General features: G+C 42.2%; 1 protein-coding gene across 1 annotated transcript in view; it reads left to right on the top strand.

The window, feature by feature from the left end:
• The window catches only part of AFF3 (AF4/FMR2 family member 3), a 529,930-nt gene that overhangs the window by 83,896 nt on the left and 427,639 nt on the right, over positions 1–18,395 (top strand). The window contains exons 3-6 of the mRNA XM_012807928.1: positions 2,892–2,966; positions 5,251–5,371; positions 6,654–6,966; positions 7,090–7,475. Of these exons, the coding sequence (XP_012663382.1) occupies positions 2,892–2,966; positions 5,251–5,371; positions 6,654–6,966; positions 7,090–7,475 (895 nt within the window). The remainder of the gene's footprint in view (positions 1–2,891; positions 2,967–5,250; positions 5,372–6,653; positions 6,967–7,089; positions 7,476–18,395) is intronic.

The raw sequence follows: 18,395 nt of genomic DNA on the forward strand, positions 1-18,395 counted from the left end.
GTTAGCAAGGGGCATGCCCTTGGCTGAAAATCCCCTCCATGGGAAATTTGATTTGTTTGGAATGAGCATTCAGATTTCAGCTGGCTGCATGTGGTGAGTACAGGAGGGAGGAGCAGTCCCTCCTGGCCAGCCAGGTCTGCTGGGTCAGCCCGGGCTCAGCTGCAGGGGCAGGCTGTCTTGGCCCTAGCACCTTTCCCTCCAGTGGGGCATCCTGGGGAGTGATTGGAGCAGGCTGATGAATGGGTGCCATTTGATGGAAATGGTGCTGCCATCAGCTCTAGCTGGCTGACTTTAATCACTCATCTGTCCTGCATTCTACAATTTTAGGGTACATGGATCTGCTTTGTGTGTGTGTACTTTGAAAAGAAACTGAGTTTTGTCTTTTGTTATTTGGGGGCTATAAAAAATTATAATAGCTAATTCTGGACTTTATTCCAGAATTCTCCCTGTGGTTCTCTCTGAATGGGAAATAGCTTCTCTGTGTCTCATTTGTTCCTGTGTTTCTGTGGAGCTCACGTTCACTATTAATACTGGGCTTGTAGACATCAGGGTTTAGCAGGCGTGGCTACCTCACGGCTCCTCGGTAGCTCCTGTTCTCTAGGTAGAGCTGAGTAAAGTACTTTGGACATCGTGGTTCCTTTTGCATGATGTCTATTTATGACATTGTTTGATGATCAAGCTTTTATCCTTAAAAAAAAGTTAACCTAGTAATGATATTCACCATCACTGCTTTTCTGCGATAGGCATTATGATAATAATTAAGGGACATAATAGGTGAAATGTTTTGAGCTCAGTGGAAGGGAAAGATGATCAGAATCATAGGGACTATTATTTAGTTCCATACTATTACCATATGATCAAGAATAGATTAATTTTGGAAATCATAATTTCATGTCTGGACATCTTTTTCCTGCTTAACTACCGTACTTGGGTTTAGCTTGCGCCCCATAAACAAATAAATGGGAAATGATCAAAAAGGTTTTTACTATGTTTTTCATTTGCTGTTTTTTTAAAATTCTAAAAATAAATAAATCTTTTAAAATGAGTTGATTAAAAGGTTCATTTCCAGGGAATGTTAAGCATCTGTAATAAATAATAAATAATGTTGTAGCAGTTGGCTGCCTCCACATTCATGAAAAATAAATAAATATGTTTGGTGACATACATTTGAGGAATGTGATTCTTGTAATTTTTATGGAAATAAGGAGCAACTTTACAGATGATAAAGATCTTACCATCTGCTAGTAACAAAGAAACATAGCTCATAACACGTGGCGCTTACTAAGTTTAATGTATATATTGACATGCCAGGAATTGGAATTCTATAAAACTTAAGCTGGTCATCCCCAGGGAAGCTGACCTGACTTTCAGCATGTCAGGGAAAAGGTCTCTTTGCTTCTAAAGCAAATGGTATGGTCTTCACATTGCTCAGACGGCAGAGGAATGAGAGAGCTGAGCTTTCATGGTGAGAGATGAAGAGAAAGGCGCACTGTAGGCTTGTGAGCATCTGTACAATTTTCACTTGTAATTAGTGGAATGGTGGACTCAGTGCCGAGAAGCTACTGTCTTTATCAGTCCGAACATTTAGTGTTGGTGGAAAGGTGAAAGTTGAGATGCGTGGAGAGATACAGGGAGGTGGGAAGTTCAGCCTTTCTCTTAACAATGACATCTGTGTTAAGAAGGTGCCATTTTACCTTCCTAGACATGAAATGTGATGGGTGGGGTTGTGGTTCCAGTTCGGGGGAAAGAGTGGGTGGGTTGCTTCCAAGAATGGCTCAATCCTGAAGACGACAGAACTGCCTCCTGCGGAAGGAGGAGGAGACCAAAGGGAGGGCATCCGAGATGCATTGCCTGTCTCTGAGTTTCCTTACTCTCCCTGTAGAAGTGGGATGGGTCATTTTGGGTCATTCTGGCTTTGCTTGATGGTGTGGACTCAGGGCACAAGCATTATGGTGGTCTCGTAAAAAGATGGCCATTGTGTTTCTTTTGGTAGACAATGTATAAGCAATCTTGAGGGTGTTTAATCCTTCTTAGGATTAGAAGCTATAGGCTGGGTATACAGGCACAGCCTCACTAGTGAGTTTTATCTTGGAATGCTTTAGGGCTGTGGTCCCCAACCAGTACCAGACTGGTACTGGTCTGAGGCCTGTTAGGAGCTGGGCTGCACAGAAGGAGATGAGCGGTGGGGGCAAGTGAGTGAGTGAAGCTTCCGCTATATTTACAGCAACTCCCATCACCTGCACCACCACCTGAGCTCCACCTTCTGTCACAGAGATGGCAGTATTAGATTCTCATAGGAGCGTGAACTCTGCTGCGAGGGATCTAGGTTGAACGCTGCTTATGAGAATCTAATGCCTGGTGATCTGAGATGGAGATAGAATGCACTAGAATCATCCTGACACTATCCCCCGCCCCCAGCCGCAGAAACTGTGAAACTGGTGCCTGGTGCCAAAAAGGTTGGGACCACTGCTTTAGGGCATCTTCATTCAGTCTTACAGGGGTTAGGAATGAGGCAGGTTTAAAAAAGGGGCAGCTTTGCTCTCACCTCCAGCTTCTCCAGATTTTGGTGTAACCCTTAATCCCAGACCGTGGAAATGTGTCAAGCCTATCTGCCTAATTGATTTTGGCTTCTGTCCTGTTGCCTTTGTCTTAAACGTCTAAGCCATGTTGCAAAATCAGTAGCGTCTGCAAATTCGCAGTCATGGTTGTGCGCTATTATTGACTTTCCCTTTTCCCGCCCTCCTCCTGTTTTCACCTCTTTGGACCCTGGTGTTCTTGTACCCTTTCCTCTTGGCCAGGGGGATAATGCTGACAAACTTGTGCACACTAAGATACTAAAGGAGATGAGGTTTAAGTGTTTGCCCTTCTTGTGGTGTTTATATTTCTTGCAGGGGTGAAGACATCTTAAACCAGAGGAATGACTCTCTAGTTGTGGAATTTCAATCATCAGCCAGCAGATGCAGGAGGTATTATGTTGGGTATGGGGGCCTTCCCAGAAGCCCAGACTTCATGCTAAATAATGATCACCTGCCTGCTCCATCCTACATGTAGCCACTCTGTCTGTCACACCTGTCTCGTATATTTAGTTGGCTTCACCTGGCAGCAAGCATGTCTGTGGCAGTCTCTGTATGAAGTTCAGTACCATAGGTACTTTAGAGAAGGTTCTACCTACAGGACAGGGGAAGAGCTCTCACGCATGCATGCAATGCAAGCTTATTTTCTTTCATGTTCACTATAAATGTTGACATTGGTCTGAAATTAGAAGTTCATAGTAAAATTGGAATTCTCCTGTTGGTTAAAGCCCACTTCATGCCCATCCATAGCATGAGTCATGAGTCCTCAGAGCAGTCTCCATTTGAAATTCATGGAATGTTTGTTTGTAAAAGCTGGCCTTTCATGTTACACATGTCCACAAGCAAGGCGGGACTGTGTATCCTCGCCTTTGAACTTGCAACCTGGTTCTGTAAATAAGAATGTCATTCCCATCTCATGCTTCCCTTCTGTCGGTCACTGTCACTACAGTCAGCCCAGAGAGTTTAGTGATCATGAGGTCAGAACTATAATAAGCTTCTCAGTTGGTAGATGATTCCAGAGGCTGCAGCCCCGCTTGATATGAAGGTCACACTGTTGGACTCCCAAATCTAATAACTTTGGGTAATGTACTAAGGATGAATTAAAATGCTAATAGGCTCCATGTTCTGGAGATTTTTAACATTCCCTAATCTTAAATTTAAATTGAATGCCTTAGGTGCTGTAGCAGTCTTGCCAGAAGCATGTTTAGCATCACCCCTCAGCGAATTTAAGTGCATTCTGGCCACACCAGCAGAGCTAGGATAAGCAGTATTTATTTTACAGTAATTGTTTTTGTGTCCCCTACAGCAACGTGACACAAATGTTCTTCTTTTTAAACTCAAGATAGCTATTTAGCTTTAAAAAAAATCACTATTTTTATAAGTTGCTTTGAACGTACAGATCTTTTATTATTAACAATATTTTAATAGCAACACATTAGATTTTGTGGTACCCAAAGCTATTCCAAAGCCCTTTTTATAGATTGCCTTCACGTTTAAACCTTGTAACAACACTGTAAAACACTCCTGCTTTATAACGAAGACACTGGGGATAGAGAGAGTAAGTGGCTTTTCTGGCCTCATGTGAGTGGTTGGTATCCTGCCTCCCAACCCAGCATTTGCCCCCAGACCGAGAGGGAACCCGAAGCTTCTGCTGGCAAGTGAGGACAGTATTCTTTTTATTCATTTATTTTTTTTGGCCAGTGCTCATTTGAAGGATTGTGTGTGTTCTTTCTGATTATCTCTTGTCTACACACTGAGGCCAGATTTCTTTATCCAGGTCCCCCCCCTCCCCAAAGCGTATTTTCTTCCCTCAGTAAACGGGTCCTTTCTCCTCCCTGTTAGTTAAATTAGCCCCTTTATTTTCTTCTTATTAGGGGAAAGAAATACTTTATCTCGTCCTTAGTTCTTCCAGTTATCTGGTGCCTCGCGACTTCATGATTGTATTTTGGGAGAATAGAAATTAATTTTCTTCAGCAAAAAGGCCGCGTTCCTTGATGACACAACATAATTCAATTTCCATTCTCCCTCTTTGTCGCCCGCACCCCTTCCCCTGGCACATTTTTCATAGTTAGGAGGAGTAATGGTGTCAGATATATCAGAAGGAAGAATTGATTCAGTAGTCGTTTGACGACTTGACTGATTAACAGAGATCAGAAGAAGGCTCATAACTGTGAAAACCACTGCAGCATGGAGTTTTAACAGCTCTTTAGGGAGCTAGTTAATGAAAGAATCACTACAGAAACACAGCCATGCAAAAAAAAAAAAAAAAGAAAGAAAGAAAAAGAGTAGCAACATTCCCATATAACACTCCGAGGCTATGTCACAAGAGGAAATATGCTCATAATTTCTGTTTACACATCACTGTAATTACTGTCTGCCTTAAGATTACTTCCAGTCTTCTGCTGTCATAGTTGCTTAGATAGTTCCTCTTTCACACGTCAGGAAGGGAAAGCTAGTTCTGGTTGGAACTCGTCCTAAGGATTCCCTCCCCCCAAGAATGTAATTTTCAAACACTGGAGTACTTGGTGCCTGATGAGACAAGCTTTAATCTCCGTGTTCTTGTTATCATCACTGCTTGTCCAGGGACCAGACTTCTGCACTCAGAGGAACATCACATTGGGCTTTAGCCTTTAATTTGCGTGTGTGTGGTTATTCTCTTTTCTTTCTCCTGATGCAGTGTCTATGAACCAGATAGAAATGCGTTACGGAGGAAAGAACGAGAGAGAAGAAGTCAGGAAACTCAGCAGGATGACGGCACATTTAATTCCAGCTACTCTCTGTTCAGCGAGCCTTACAAGGTAGATGGGTTTCACCCATTCGCCTCCAGCCCCCACTCTGACTCCCTGTGAGGCGGTCAGCTGCGGGAGTTGACCGACTAGACTCCAGTTCCTTTGCTGCCTGTTCAGCCCAGGGAAGACAGCTCAGCTGCTAAGTGCAGGGTCTTTCCCCACAAATCCTGGTATCTAGTTCACGTGGTTTCACTGGATGCTTCCTTAGTAAAATGTAACTTTTGCTTAATATTGAGATCTGCTTGCTATAATTTTTTTCTCTCTTTTTTTTTGCTTGCTATAATTTTTATCAATAATATAGACTTCATTTCTGTGTAGACTTACGTATTTTTTTGTAGAGTCTCATTTTATCGTCCTCAGTAGAGTGCCGTGGCATCACACAGCTCACAGCAACCTCCAACTTAGGTGATTCTCTTGCCACAGCCTCCCAAGTAGCTGGGACTACAGGCACCTGCCACAATGCCTGGCTATTTTTTTGTTGCAGTTTGGCCGGGGCCAGGTTTGAACCCATGACTCTCAGTATATGGGGCCGGTGCCCTGCCCACTGAGCCACAGGCACCACCCTCTATGTAGACATTTCAAAGTCAATGCCACATGTTTCCTAAAGAAACAAATATGGATTATCTTAAGATAAGAGTACCTGGTAGGGCTAATGAGAAAGAAACTGTAAGATTATCTCTCTTTTTACCAAAGTCCAGAAATATAAACTGTCTTCCAAAGTGAAATGTCTTCTCAGATTTTGCTGGTATCCCAGGACTGCATGAAGCCATAGGTCATTCGGGCTGGTAGCTTCTTGCACATTTAGTGCATGTTCCATTTAAACTGCACTGGAGTTCTCTTACCTGTCACTCTGGGTTTTTGACAGGAATATTTATCTGTTTCAAAATTGGAAGCAGACCAGTCCTGACCCAAATCTAAAATTTTAAGAAAGGCTTCCGACAGGACTACAAGTAAGAAAAGAAAAACAATCCTGGAAAGACTTGATCTGGACTGTTTTGTGAGGTTGCAGTAGTAAATTTTCTGATTTCCAGGTAATATATTTTAGGTGCAACACAATACCAAGGACAGATTCCTTTTTAATGCTCCCTCAGGCCATGGCAGGTTTCCAGTTCTGGTGTGATGACCAGTGCTGACAGACATCTTCAGAGACGCACAGGATTTTGATTTCATCTCTCAGCTCTCATTCTAAATGTGGCAGCCTTGGCTCCATGATTGATCAGGGCACCTGTCCATTATTTCCTGTGTTTCTCTTGTCTCTGGCAATAGTGTGGATGTGTTTTTCTTTCTCCAGACTAACAAGGGGGATGAGCTCTCCAATCGGATCCAGAATACTTTAGGCAATTATGATGAAATGAAAGACTTTTTAACTGACAGATCCAACCAGAGTCACCTCGTCGGTGTTCCCAAACCTGGGGTTCCTCAGACGCCTGTGAACAAGATTGATGAACATTTTGTTGCAGATTCCAGAGCCCAGCCCCAGCCCTCGTCTATCTGCAGCACTGCATCCTCTGCACCAGCAGCTGTCCCTGTGCAGCAGAGTAAGAGAGGCACCATGGGCTGGCAGAAGGCTGGGCATCCTCCATCCGATGGCCAACCACGAGCAAGTAAGCATGGGCACAGGTTGCTGGGTGTGCACAACTCTGCTAACCCAAAGAACCATAATAAAAAACCTGGTCTCTATATATTGAGCCCCTCATCCTCATCTTCCTCCTCTTCTTCTAACTCAGCACAACAGGGCTCTCTCAGGACCTTGCTTGGAGATGGTGTTGGCAGACAGCAGCCGCGGGCCAAACAAGTCTGCAATGTGGAGGTGGGTCTTCAGACCCAGGAGAGGCCACCAGCCATGGCAGCCAAGCACAGCAGCGGTGGACACTGTGTTCAGAACTTTCCTCCATCCCTGGCTTCGAAACCCAGCCTGGTCCAGCAGAAACCGACTGCATATGTGCGGCCAATGGATGGCCAAGACCAGGCTCCTGACGAATCTCCTAAGCTTAAGTCATCTACAGAAACCAGTGTGCACTGTGCTTCATACAGAGGTGTCCCAGCCAGCAAGCCGGAATCAGCCAGAACCAAGGCCAAGCTTTCCAAGTTCAGCATCCCCAAGCAGGGAGAGGTGAGTCTTTTCGCAATACCATTTATATGCAACTAAGTAGTTATGCGTGACGGTTGTAAATTCAGTTTCCATGTTTCTTTTTTTCCAGTGATATAGCAGTCTATGTGGTAGGATCTGTAGCAGTCACTAAAGGGGGAGGGGGGCAGACATACATAATGATTTCTTAAAATCGCAAACTTCTTATACTTGGAATTTTTAAAGTACTCAATAAATGAATTTCTGAGTTTGTGTGTGTATTTCTGTGTCTATGTAGTTAGGGAAAGAATGCCTCCTTCAGTATAATTCAGGGGGTTTTCTAATGAACAACTAGTGTTGACTGAGATATTATATGTTAGAAGTAAGAGCCCTCCAAGGCTATAATTTTTATAATTTTTACATAAAAGAGTTCAGAAACTTTTAATATTTTTGTGTTTTGAAATATTCCAGGACAAACATTACAAAGTAAACCTCTTAATAATGTTTAAAGTAATTGTTTAAATGATTTAATATTGATTATGGTGAATATTCAAATGTATCAGATATGCCTTCCTATCTCATACTATATCCCCAATTAATGATGGTCATAAAGACAGTGTGAAGAAGAAATAAGACTGTGCACATTATTTTTTATTCTGCTGTGATACGCGGTGTTAACTAAAGGACAGTGTGAATTCTAGACCATTGGGCTTAGGAGCTTTTTTTTTTTTTTTTTGATATATTCTTTAAGAGAGAGTAATAGTGTGGCCAGAATTTAAGTTGACTTAATAATCAAATAAATGATTTGACATTTCTTGTTGCATTTCAACATTGAGCTTAAACTTTTTGGAACAATCATCTTAGAAATCACCTTAGACCAATTTGGGAGCTCAATATACCACCCTTAGAGAAGATGTCTTCTTTAAGCTATCGAATGTTTTACCAGTTTTGCTGAGGAAATTAAATGACACCAAGACAATAACTTCTTTGACTGCACATTATGATGGAGTCTAGAAAATATTCATTGGGAATTAATGAAAGCTAAATGTAGTTTCTGTAAGCATTTATTATTTTAAAAGTTTGTAGGAAACACACAGATACCATCTTGCAAAGCTGAATTCATCAAGCTCTTTGATTTTTGTTATCATCAAATAACCAGTACTAGCAAGTAAAGGCATAGTTTATCGTTGAATAATGCTGACTGACTTTTACAACTGCCAGGAACTCCTTTATAATTTTAAACAATATTTATTTTTATTTATTTATGTCTAATTTTTTTTATAGATTTAGGGAGTAAATGTAGTTCTTTACATATTGTGTAATGGTGAAGTCTGTGCTTTTAGTGTACCCATCATATGAATAGTACCTGTTAGGTAATATTTCATCCCTTATCCCCCTTGTACTCTCCCACCTTTTGGAGTCTTCAGTGGCTATTATTTCAGTCTGTATATCCATGCAGACCCATTGTTTAGCTCTCACTTAAAATGTAACACATAAATATGAACGTGATATTTGACTTTCCAAGAGTTATTTCACTTAGGATGATGGCCTCCATTGCCATCCAGGTTCATGCAAAAGACATGATTTTGTTCTTTTTTATGGCTGAGTAGAATTCCATGGTGTATATATAATCCCACATTTTCTTTATCAAATGATTGGTTGGTGGACATTTAGGTTGGTTCTTCATCTTTGCTATTATAAATAGTGCTGCAATGAATGTGTGAGTGCAGATGTCTTTTTGAGATGATTTCTTTTCCACTGGGTAGATAACCAGTAGTGGGATTGCTAGATGAAGTGGTAGATCTGTTTTTACTTCTTTGAGAAGTCCCTATACTGTTTTCCATAGAGGTTGTGCACGTATTAATTTCCAGTCCTACCAACAGTGTATATGTGTTCCTGTTTCTCTGTATTCTCACCAACATCAATTGTTTTTGAACTTTTTAATGATAGCCAGTCTGACTAGAGTAAGATGGTCTCTGCACAGGAAAAGAAATAATCAACAGAGCAAGTAGAAAGCTGTAGAATAGGAGAAAATATTCACAAACTCTGCGTCCAACAAAGGGCTGATATCCGGAATCTATAAGGAACTCTAACAACTCAACAAGAAAAAAAAAAAATTAAAAAGTGGGCAAAGGACATGAACAGACATTTTTCAAAAGACATGCAAGTGACCAAAAAATACAAAAAAATGCTTAACATTATAACTGTCAGAGAAAAGCAAATGAAAACCACAATGAGATAACCAGTTGATGTCTTATTAAAATGATTTTTATCTACCAAAGAAAATTCAAATGTATTAGGTAGTAATTTACTTGTTTATTTCCTTTGAAATTCAGTGAGTTGATAAAACTCTGGTTAGAAGGAAAAAAAATTTTTTTTTGATTGCCAGTACAGCCTTATAACAGTGCAAGGTTTATGAGATTTGGGATATGTCATTCATAACTTGGACACTTCCAGAATGCCCTTTGAGGGCCCCACATTGGGAATGACATACTGTGTGCTAGTGTTTGGTCATCCTCGAAGGAGAGACATGCTTGAGACCAAGAGTCATACTGAGCGAAATTGGAGCTTTTATATATGAAACGTTCTATTTCCCCTACAGGTAATGACATTGAAGTACTGAGCCTGCTCCGTTCAAGAGGTAGATCGTGCTTTGACAAAGGAGATAAGAGGGGGATGTTGTTTGTAGAACAAAGTTATAATTTTTAGGCTTCTTTTGTGGCAGGTGGGGATTTAGTCTTTAGTAAAAAGCATTAGATGTTCGCAAAATATCATAATTTGAATCGCGTAACACTTACCTAATTAGCCCACTACCACAAGAAGAAAATGACTCTTTAACAGTTAGCAGCAGAGTAGTATCTGCAAGTTACTTTTTCTACCCTTCTACTTCATAGGTTTTGAGGGAGGAGTTTTTGACAGATTCTAAGAAATTTAAGGAATACCCTTTTGTGGGCAGCGCCTGTGGCTCAAAAAGGGTAGGGCGCCGGCCCCATACGCTGGAGGTGGTGGGTTCAAACCCAGCCCTGGCCAAAAAAGAAATACCCTTTTGCAAGTATAGAGTGTTCAGTATTTATAGGCTATTTTTATAAAATCCACAATCATAACATAAAAGATGTATCAACTAGATTTTACTTTTGGGGGGATATATGTTTTTATTTTTTGAAAAGGTAAAATAGTTTAAACAATTTCAAAAATATTCGTGTTCATTCATACATATGTATATATATATTTTATTTTATTTCATTTTATTATTATTATTTTTTTTTTTGGCCGGGGCTGGGTCAAATGCATGCCTTCCATTTTTACATCCTTTTTACCTAATACTTCCTTTCAGGTATTGCATGCAAAAATACTCTTTGGCATTGTGTAGGGACAGTCCTCATAAAGAAAATCAAAATGACTATGATGCAATGTGACGTAAGAAATTAAAATGAAATTTAAGATATAATCTGTGCCTCCAAGAAATTTACATGAATTGAATAAATTAGACTCTGGCATATAGTGTTTAACTTGCAATTTCTCTTACAGCCCAAACTAAATTCATAATTGGCCTTCTAGCTGTAAGACAATCCCCTTACCTTTGTCATCTGTGTAGTAGAAAAATAATTCTGTGTTATTTTCAAAAAATTGGGAAATCGTGGCTCTCTTTTGCCTGACTTTATACTTCATAAACTCTTCGTGCTCTCCTTACAACATCTGCAGTCTATCTGCTGGCGTGGCAAATTATTTGTTGTAATTCTTTAGTCTTCAATAATAGGTAATTAGTGTAAAAAAATCCAGTGGAAGTCTAAGACCTCAAGAGAATTCCTTGAACTGATACACCTGCCTGTTGGTTGGTTTTTCCTGGCTCCATTTGTGTTTAATGAAAAACATATTTTTGTTGTTATAGCTGAGTCTTTTATTCTCGATACTGCCCCTCATTAAGTGAGCCTCCCCGGGAGTGCCACTTGGAATGGTGTCTACCGTTAGGTGAGAAACAGGGGAACTAATGAATGGCCGAAGCATGCATTATGGAATCTTCTAAGGCAGGGGATACTAAATTTTATTTCCAATTTAAGTGAATTATTTTTTGTTTCTCTCTCAGCACACAATATATTATACTCAGCATGTCATTGCAGATGCAGACATTGGAGATGGTTAACTAGAGGGCCAGATACAGGTTTTGTGGGACCTAAACTTTGTATAGTCTTGGGGATCTTACTTAGGAATAAAAGCACAGAAAAGTATTTTATTCTGGCAGTTTTCTTCAAACATAATAAGTGTGTTAACGCACTTGTAGGGCCCCTTCTGGGGCCTTAGAGGCCCTGAAGCATAAGCATCATTAACTTCACTGTCTCTGTCTTTGGCTCATGGAATAATAAGAAAATTGTCATTAAAACGATCATTTTAGATTTGAAGATTCTTGTATTAGCCTTAAACTTCGTAGAACTTAAAAATACAAAAAATAGCGTATTTGCTAGGTGATAAGGACAAGGCCAAAAATAGGACAGTAGCATGAAATATCTAATATGCAGAGCCATCAAAACGAAATATGGGCCTCAGGGGACTTTGTAGTTCGTTTGCTTGGCAAGTTACAGCTTCAGCAGTGGTATTCCAAAGCCTCACATTTTAATTTTCTGTTTGCTATTAATTTAATAAATAGTGATGATTTGAAACTGCTGTTGCAGAGGGCTCTGATGGCTGGGAAGGGAACTCGTTTGACAAGCCACAGAAGCAAAGGAAACTGTGGCTGCTGCCCATAGCTTAGTCAGTGATAAGGAAAGACACCTGAAATTGAGTATCAATTAATACAATGGACGTTAGGAGTTTTAGTCGTGGTTGATAATTCATCGGCAAGAAAAGAGTAACCAGTCATGATTGATCAGAATTGTATTTGTTAAAATAAGTAATTAAATACTTGAAGATGTATTGATTAATCATAGCATTTTCATGACGGGCATTTTAAAGTCACCGTTTATGCCCTGAATAAGAGCAGAAAGATGAAGCACTATGATTCCACAAAATAGCTTCCTAGAAAAGCAATTAACGGATTTTTTTAAAAGTTCACCCAAGATAAATGATGTAGGCTTTCTATTTCCTGTCACTCTTGGTTACCTTTGTATGAAAATGGATTTCTTCCAAATTAAAGTCAGCACCAGCCTGTTGGGCAGAAAGGCATCTGTAAAGCAATGTGTACATTTCATATTCATGCCAGTTGGAATTTCTTAATTACATTTAAGATGTATGTTTTCAAATCAGAGTATGCTATCGGATCGCTCCTCGAAGAAATGAAGGTATGTGGCAGCCCGGGGGATGTGGTTTCCCTTTCTGTTGTGGTCCCATTCTCCCCGTCACCTACACCCCTGCTCTCCCATTGCTGTTGGAAGCCACATGGCACGGGACAGTGTGGCTTAGCCGCAGCACAGGCACTTACGCACTGTGCTTACACCTGTCCACCCAGTGGGCAACTTCATCCTCGTAGCGAGGACATGGAATACTGGTACTGTGAAGAGTGAAGACTTAAACTTTGATCTCAGGTGCTAGGTGAGAGCCCTTGTTTTATGTATGTTACTTGGGTCATTCTGAAGGTCATGATGGAAGCTGGCAAGTGGAAATGTTTCCCTATGTTTTAGTCCTTTCATGTTTAGCCAGTGGGGCCCCCAAAGGTAAGGCACTTAATAACCTAAGACAACTTCAGCTTTTATTGAGAAATGTGCAGAAAGTGAATTAGAACGTATCCTGTTGTGTGAAGGTGCTGGAGTTCTTTTCCCTCCCCTGTCCTCCCTGAGCTTCTGCAGAAGGGTCGGAAACTACCCCTGACTAGGAGGCATTGAGGGCGGGACCTGGAGGGGGTTATCAGCAAGCCACTTTCTTTTCCCTATTGTCTTCGTTCTCATAAAGCTTCCTCCCTTGGGGAACATCAGAATAGACTACACGGCTGCTGTCTCTTCACCTGCAGCCTTCTGTGTGCTGCGACGCCATACCTGGAGCTAATCAAGACCTGGCCTCTAGATGGAGAGTCCATTGTATAGGTGACGTGGGGCCAGCATCTCGGTCCAATGAGAAAAGCCTCTTTTGTATCTTCCCCCTTTTTGGTCAGAAATCCAGTCTTTCGCATATACAGGAAAGCAGTAGATTGCTGTGGAATGAGTATAGCCCTAGAGACCAGCAAGAATTGGGTTTGAGTTCTTGGGCTGCCACTGGTTAGCCTGCTTACAGGGGACAAGCAGTTTTACTCCTCAGTTTCCTTTTTTGTGAAGTGGAGAGCTTGATAGTACCCTTTTGGGAGCATTACTCCAGGGAGGCGTAAATGAGATAAAGTAGATAATATACTTAGCACGGTGACAGTATTAGCATTTGACAAATATTACTATTACTTTGAAACGAAAGCAAAGAAAGATAAAAGTGAGTATATTATTGGGAGTGATCTTATGTGTGTATGTGTGAGCCAGAGAGATGAAATTCCAAAAGTTATTTTGTGTTGTTAGAAATAACAGAAATCTTGAAGACTAAGATTATCCTGGCTTAACATAACAAAGCTTGAGTGACACGATTCTCCCTTATTTAATGCCTATCCCCCTCATGAGATCTTATTCCCAAGTCTGGAATCACATTTTCTCTTTTTTTTTCATATGTATTTTTTTCACCCTTTGGAGCTACTATTATCTGGAGTGGAATGTATAACATGTGAACTTTATTCCCAATTAAATGAAATGCAGAATGAACAAGATTTGGGCTGAGGAAACATGTTAAAATTTTCAGGTAGTGTTTAGAATGACTCATTGAAACGGATCTGTTTGAAGCCACAAAGTATTAAATAACGTGTTTAATTGGGCTGCGCAGCGGAATCACTTATCTCCACATGATTAACCAGCATTAGCAATACATTTATAGTGGATGAAAATGGAGTCTTCTGGAGCTGTTTGCAGATCCTATTTGCGACAAGCAGCCCAGTGACCACCTTGGACCATTTTGACCAACTATCAGACTTCAGGATCAACAGATGCTTTCAGAGGTTATAGTGAGCAGGACCCATGTCCTTCCCGTATTTGGCCCTGTTCTGAAGCAGAGCAAGGAGAGTGGTTTCTGGGGTTAGATTGTCGGAGTTTCTCTCCTTCATTTGCTTTATCTGTTGACATGGAACCATGATAAAACCTACGGATAGCATGTTCATGATCATTAGATGAGTGAATCCTCATACGGTGCTTAGAGCAGTGTGTGGCACTCAGTAATCACTCAGGACAAATCTACACACATAATTACCACTGTAAGGATTTGTAGCAGCTCTCTTTAGCTCCCATGTACCTTGTCACGTGCTTGACCCTAGACAGGTCTGAGTCTGGAAACTGAGGGTCCACAGGTCTGAATCTGGAAATTGAGGTGAAGTAGGTGAATTTCACTAGAACATTGAGTTCCAGAAAAGCATGGATTTTTGTTTTGCTTTTAGTGTTTTATATGCTGAAGCCTCTCAAACTGTACCTGACCCATAGTTTGTGCTCAACAGATATTTATTGAATGAGTTAATTTAAGGATATGAGTGGAAGAAGAAACCCCCACCCGGTGATTGACCTCCTTGTGTTTGGGCCTCAGTAATTCCTGCCAGACCTATATGGGAGGAGAGGAGCCAATTCCTTCCAACATGTAATTTATAGCTGCCGTTACGAAGAGAAATGGGAACCATATTTACTGATGTATGTAAGCCCAGCACACGTGAGATAAATCACAGAGCCCTGCGCTGGCCTCCGAAACGAGCACTACGCAGCGGTGGCCCCGAGAGGGCTGTTACCACCTCCCTCTTCTTCCTTGTTCGCCTTTGTTTGGTTTTCGTGAGCGGAAGCCCTTGCTTGGGGATTGTGGGTACATGTGTGTCCTCGAAGATGGTTGTGTTCTCTGGCTCCAAGATGATGTGAGAATGAAGGGGTGACAAAGGGAACAGGGCAAGAGGGGAGGGAGCCCACCTTTCCAAACTTCCCACCCCGTGAGCTAGGAGTGCGTGGGGTTCTCAGAGGTACCCTCGACCCCATGGGGTGCTGATTCCTAGGACATCCCTGCCCCCCCCCCCGAGACCTTTTGCCCTTTACTCATCCTGTTCCTGTCATGTTTCCTATTTCATGTTCCTGGGAATATGTTATTTCGTCCCGCAGGCAAATATAGGCATGTCTGCGTCCAGAGCTCAGTGTGTTTGCTGTCTTACAGACAGCTCCTTCAGAAATGTTGCTGGTTCTAACAGCATATGTGTCCACCTAGCCCTTGGCATGTCTTTGACACACAATAAATAGTTACCCCTTATCTGTGTGACAGAAGAGTCAACAGTAGAAAATAGAAAAAGGCATGCGTTCGGCTATCTAAGCCCTGACAGCAAATATGGATCAACTCTTTCCCTTATTCCCCAGTTCCTGAGTGTCTTGAAAATCTAACAGAACCTCAGCGAGGAGAGGCCTCCTCGGGCCCCTGTGGGGTCCTCGATTTGTCTCTGAGGCTCCCTGTCAAGGCTCATCCTGCCTGTGCTCAAACTGCATGGCTGGTGGGTGGATACTGCCCCCTGCGGTGGCCTTCTTATCTCTGGATGCGTCTGACCCTTCCTGTGTCTGTGTCCACTCACTCACTCGTCAGACCTTTCATAACTTGCGGCTTAGCTGTAGTTGTGCCCCTGGGATTTCTTAATTGCTGGCTGTTTCATTTGTGTCCATCTTGTTGGTTCCAATCTGTAAGCTCTTTACCGTGTCCCTCTGGACAGTGCCTCACGCAGGGTCATGCTGCCCTTTTCCAGATGGACATTAAAGTCAGCGTAGCCTTCCTTGCTTGGTCATAGCTTGTCCCAATTGCTCTCTCAAAGTTTTGTGATTCGCGGTACCTGTTAAGGAGAAAGGAGAACGCACAGCGGGATGAAGAAGGTGGGGACACACACAGGGGTGGAGGGCAGGGGGCTGGCTGAAGTAGCAGGGAGGGTGGTTGGGGAACCCTCACTGAGAAAATGACATGTGAGCAGGATGAAGGTGAGGCTGGAGCATCGGGAAGTTCTCCAGGAGACTTAAGGAGAAAGAATGTGCCAGGTGAGGAGAATGGAGAGCCAGCGCAGAGGCCCAGAGGGGACACCCCTCCCTGCCCTGGAGTAGCAGCAGGACAGTGTGCTGCAGCGGGGCACACCGGGAGGAGGGGAGTGGCGGGGAGTCCACTCCATATCAGGCCTGCCAGGCTTCAGCAAGAACTTTGGCTTTACTGAGAGTGAGAACAGGGAGCCAGTGAAGGGTTTGGAGCAGGAGAGTGTCACCACCTGACTTAGGCATGAAGAGGACCCGTTTGTCTATTGGGACCGAGAATGAACCGTAACAGGGCAGAGTACAAGCAGCAGACCCACTGGCAGGTTGTCACCCTACTCTGGGAGGGGGGTGATCGTGCTTAGGGTGACAAGGCAGCAAGGATGGGCAGGTGGGACTCTGGAGATGTTTTGAAGGAGAGCCAGTACGATCTGCAGACAGCTTGGATGACGGAGAGGAATTGAGGATAGATGGTAGATCTGAGCATCTGAAAGGAAAAAGTTGCTGTCAGCTGAGATGAGAAAAGCTACGTGTGAACCAGGTTTTGAAGGGCAGAGCGGGAGTTCCCTTGGGCTTACTGAGTTTGAGGTGTCTGTTAGACACTCGAGTGAAAATGATTAGTAGAAACACAAACTGAACTGGCGAGCTTGAAGTTTGATGGAGAAGGAAATCTATACCTGGGCTGGAGGTGTCAGTTGGGGGATTGTCAGCACACGTGTGACATCTCCCCCTTGAGTCTGGATGTGGTCATCCAGGGAGTGAATGCAGGTGACCAGGAGGGCTCAGCCAGGTCGCGTTGTGGGGGTCAATGTGAAGAGAGGGACCCACCAGAGAAGAAGGGATCAGCAGGAAGGAAGAAAGCAGTATCTGGGAGCCACGAGGAAAGGGGATACCAAGAAGGGAAGGGAGTGACCACCAGGGTCACCTCGGCTGATGTTGGATTCAGTGACATGGAAGTCATTGTTTAACCTCAGTAGAGTTTTGGAGGACAGTGCTGTTTGGGTCTGAGAGTGAATCAAGAAGAAAAATTAGAGACATTGCATATAGACAACTCTTTTCATAAATTTTTCTGGAAAGGGCAGCAAAAATTTTAGCAGTAATAAGTCTCCATTGTAAAAATTTGGATGAAATTAAGATTGTAGAGAAGAAAAAAGTCATCTGTGGTCCCATAGCCTGGAACTAATCACATAACATTGTGGAATAGAGTTTGTGGTCTTTTTTCCTATACTTACACCTTCTTTATTGAATTGAGATAAAGACCAGGCACGGTGGCTCACGACTGTAATCCTACCACTCTGGATGGCCACAGCGGGTGGATAGGTTGAGCTCACTGGTTCAAGATCAGCCTGAGTCAGAGTGAGACCTCGTCCATAAAAATAGCCAGGCATTGTGGTGGGCATCTGTAATCCCAGCTACTTGGGAGACTGAGGCAAGAGAATCACTTGAGCCCAAGAGTTTGAGGTTGCTGTGAACAGTGACGCCACAGCTCTCTAAAAGGGTGTCAAAATGAGACTCTGCCTCGGGGAAAAAAAAAACTGGGAAAAAGTTATTCTATGTAGTCATTATCTCATTCATATGGCTTACACACTGTAACACTCTGTCTTATCACTGAGCAGTCCATGCAGCTTGTGGTCATCAGAGGCTGCATGTCAGTGGGACAGCTTCAGTGGTTTTACTTATTTATGTAATTCTTTCATTAGACATTTAAACTGTTTTCAGTTTTTTCACGATTATAAATTACTCTGCAGTGAATAGCCTTATAAGCAAATTTTGTGTATATATGATTTGTTCCTAAGAAAAATTCTTAGACATCTAATCTACAGTTCTAAAACCAGCAGTTAGCATATATGTATAATCTTGTGTTCATGTCCTTTACCCATTTTTCTGTTGAATTATTTGTTATTTTCTCACTGAGCTAAATGACTTTAATTTTTTTTTTTTTTTTTTT

Source organism: Otolemur garnettii, unplaced genomic scaffold (assembly GCF_000181295.1).
Source record: "Otolemur garnettii isolate 467f Iridium unplaced genomic scaffold, OtoGar3 scaffold00079, whole genome shotgun sequence".
Lineage (NCBI taxonomy): Eukaryota > Metazoa > Chordata > Mammalia > Primates > Galagidae > Otolemur > Otolemur garnettii.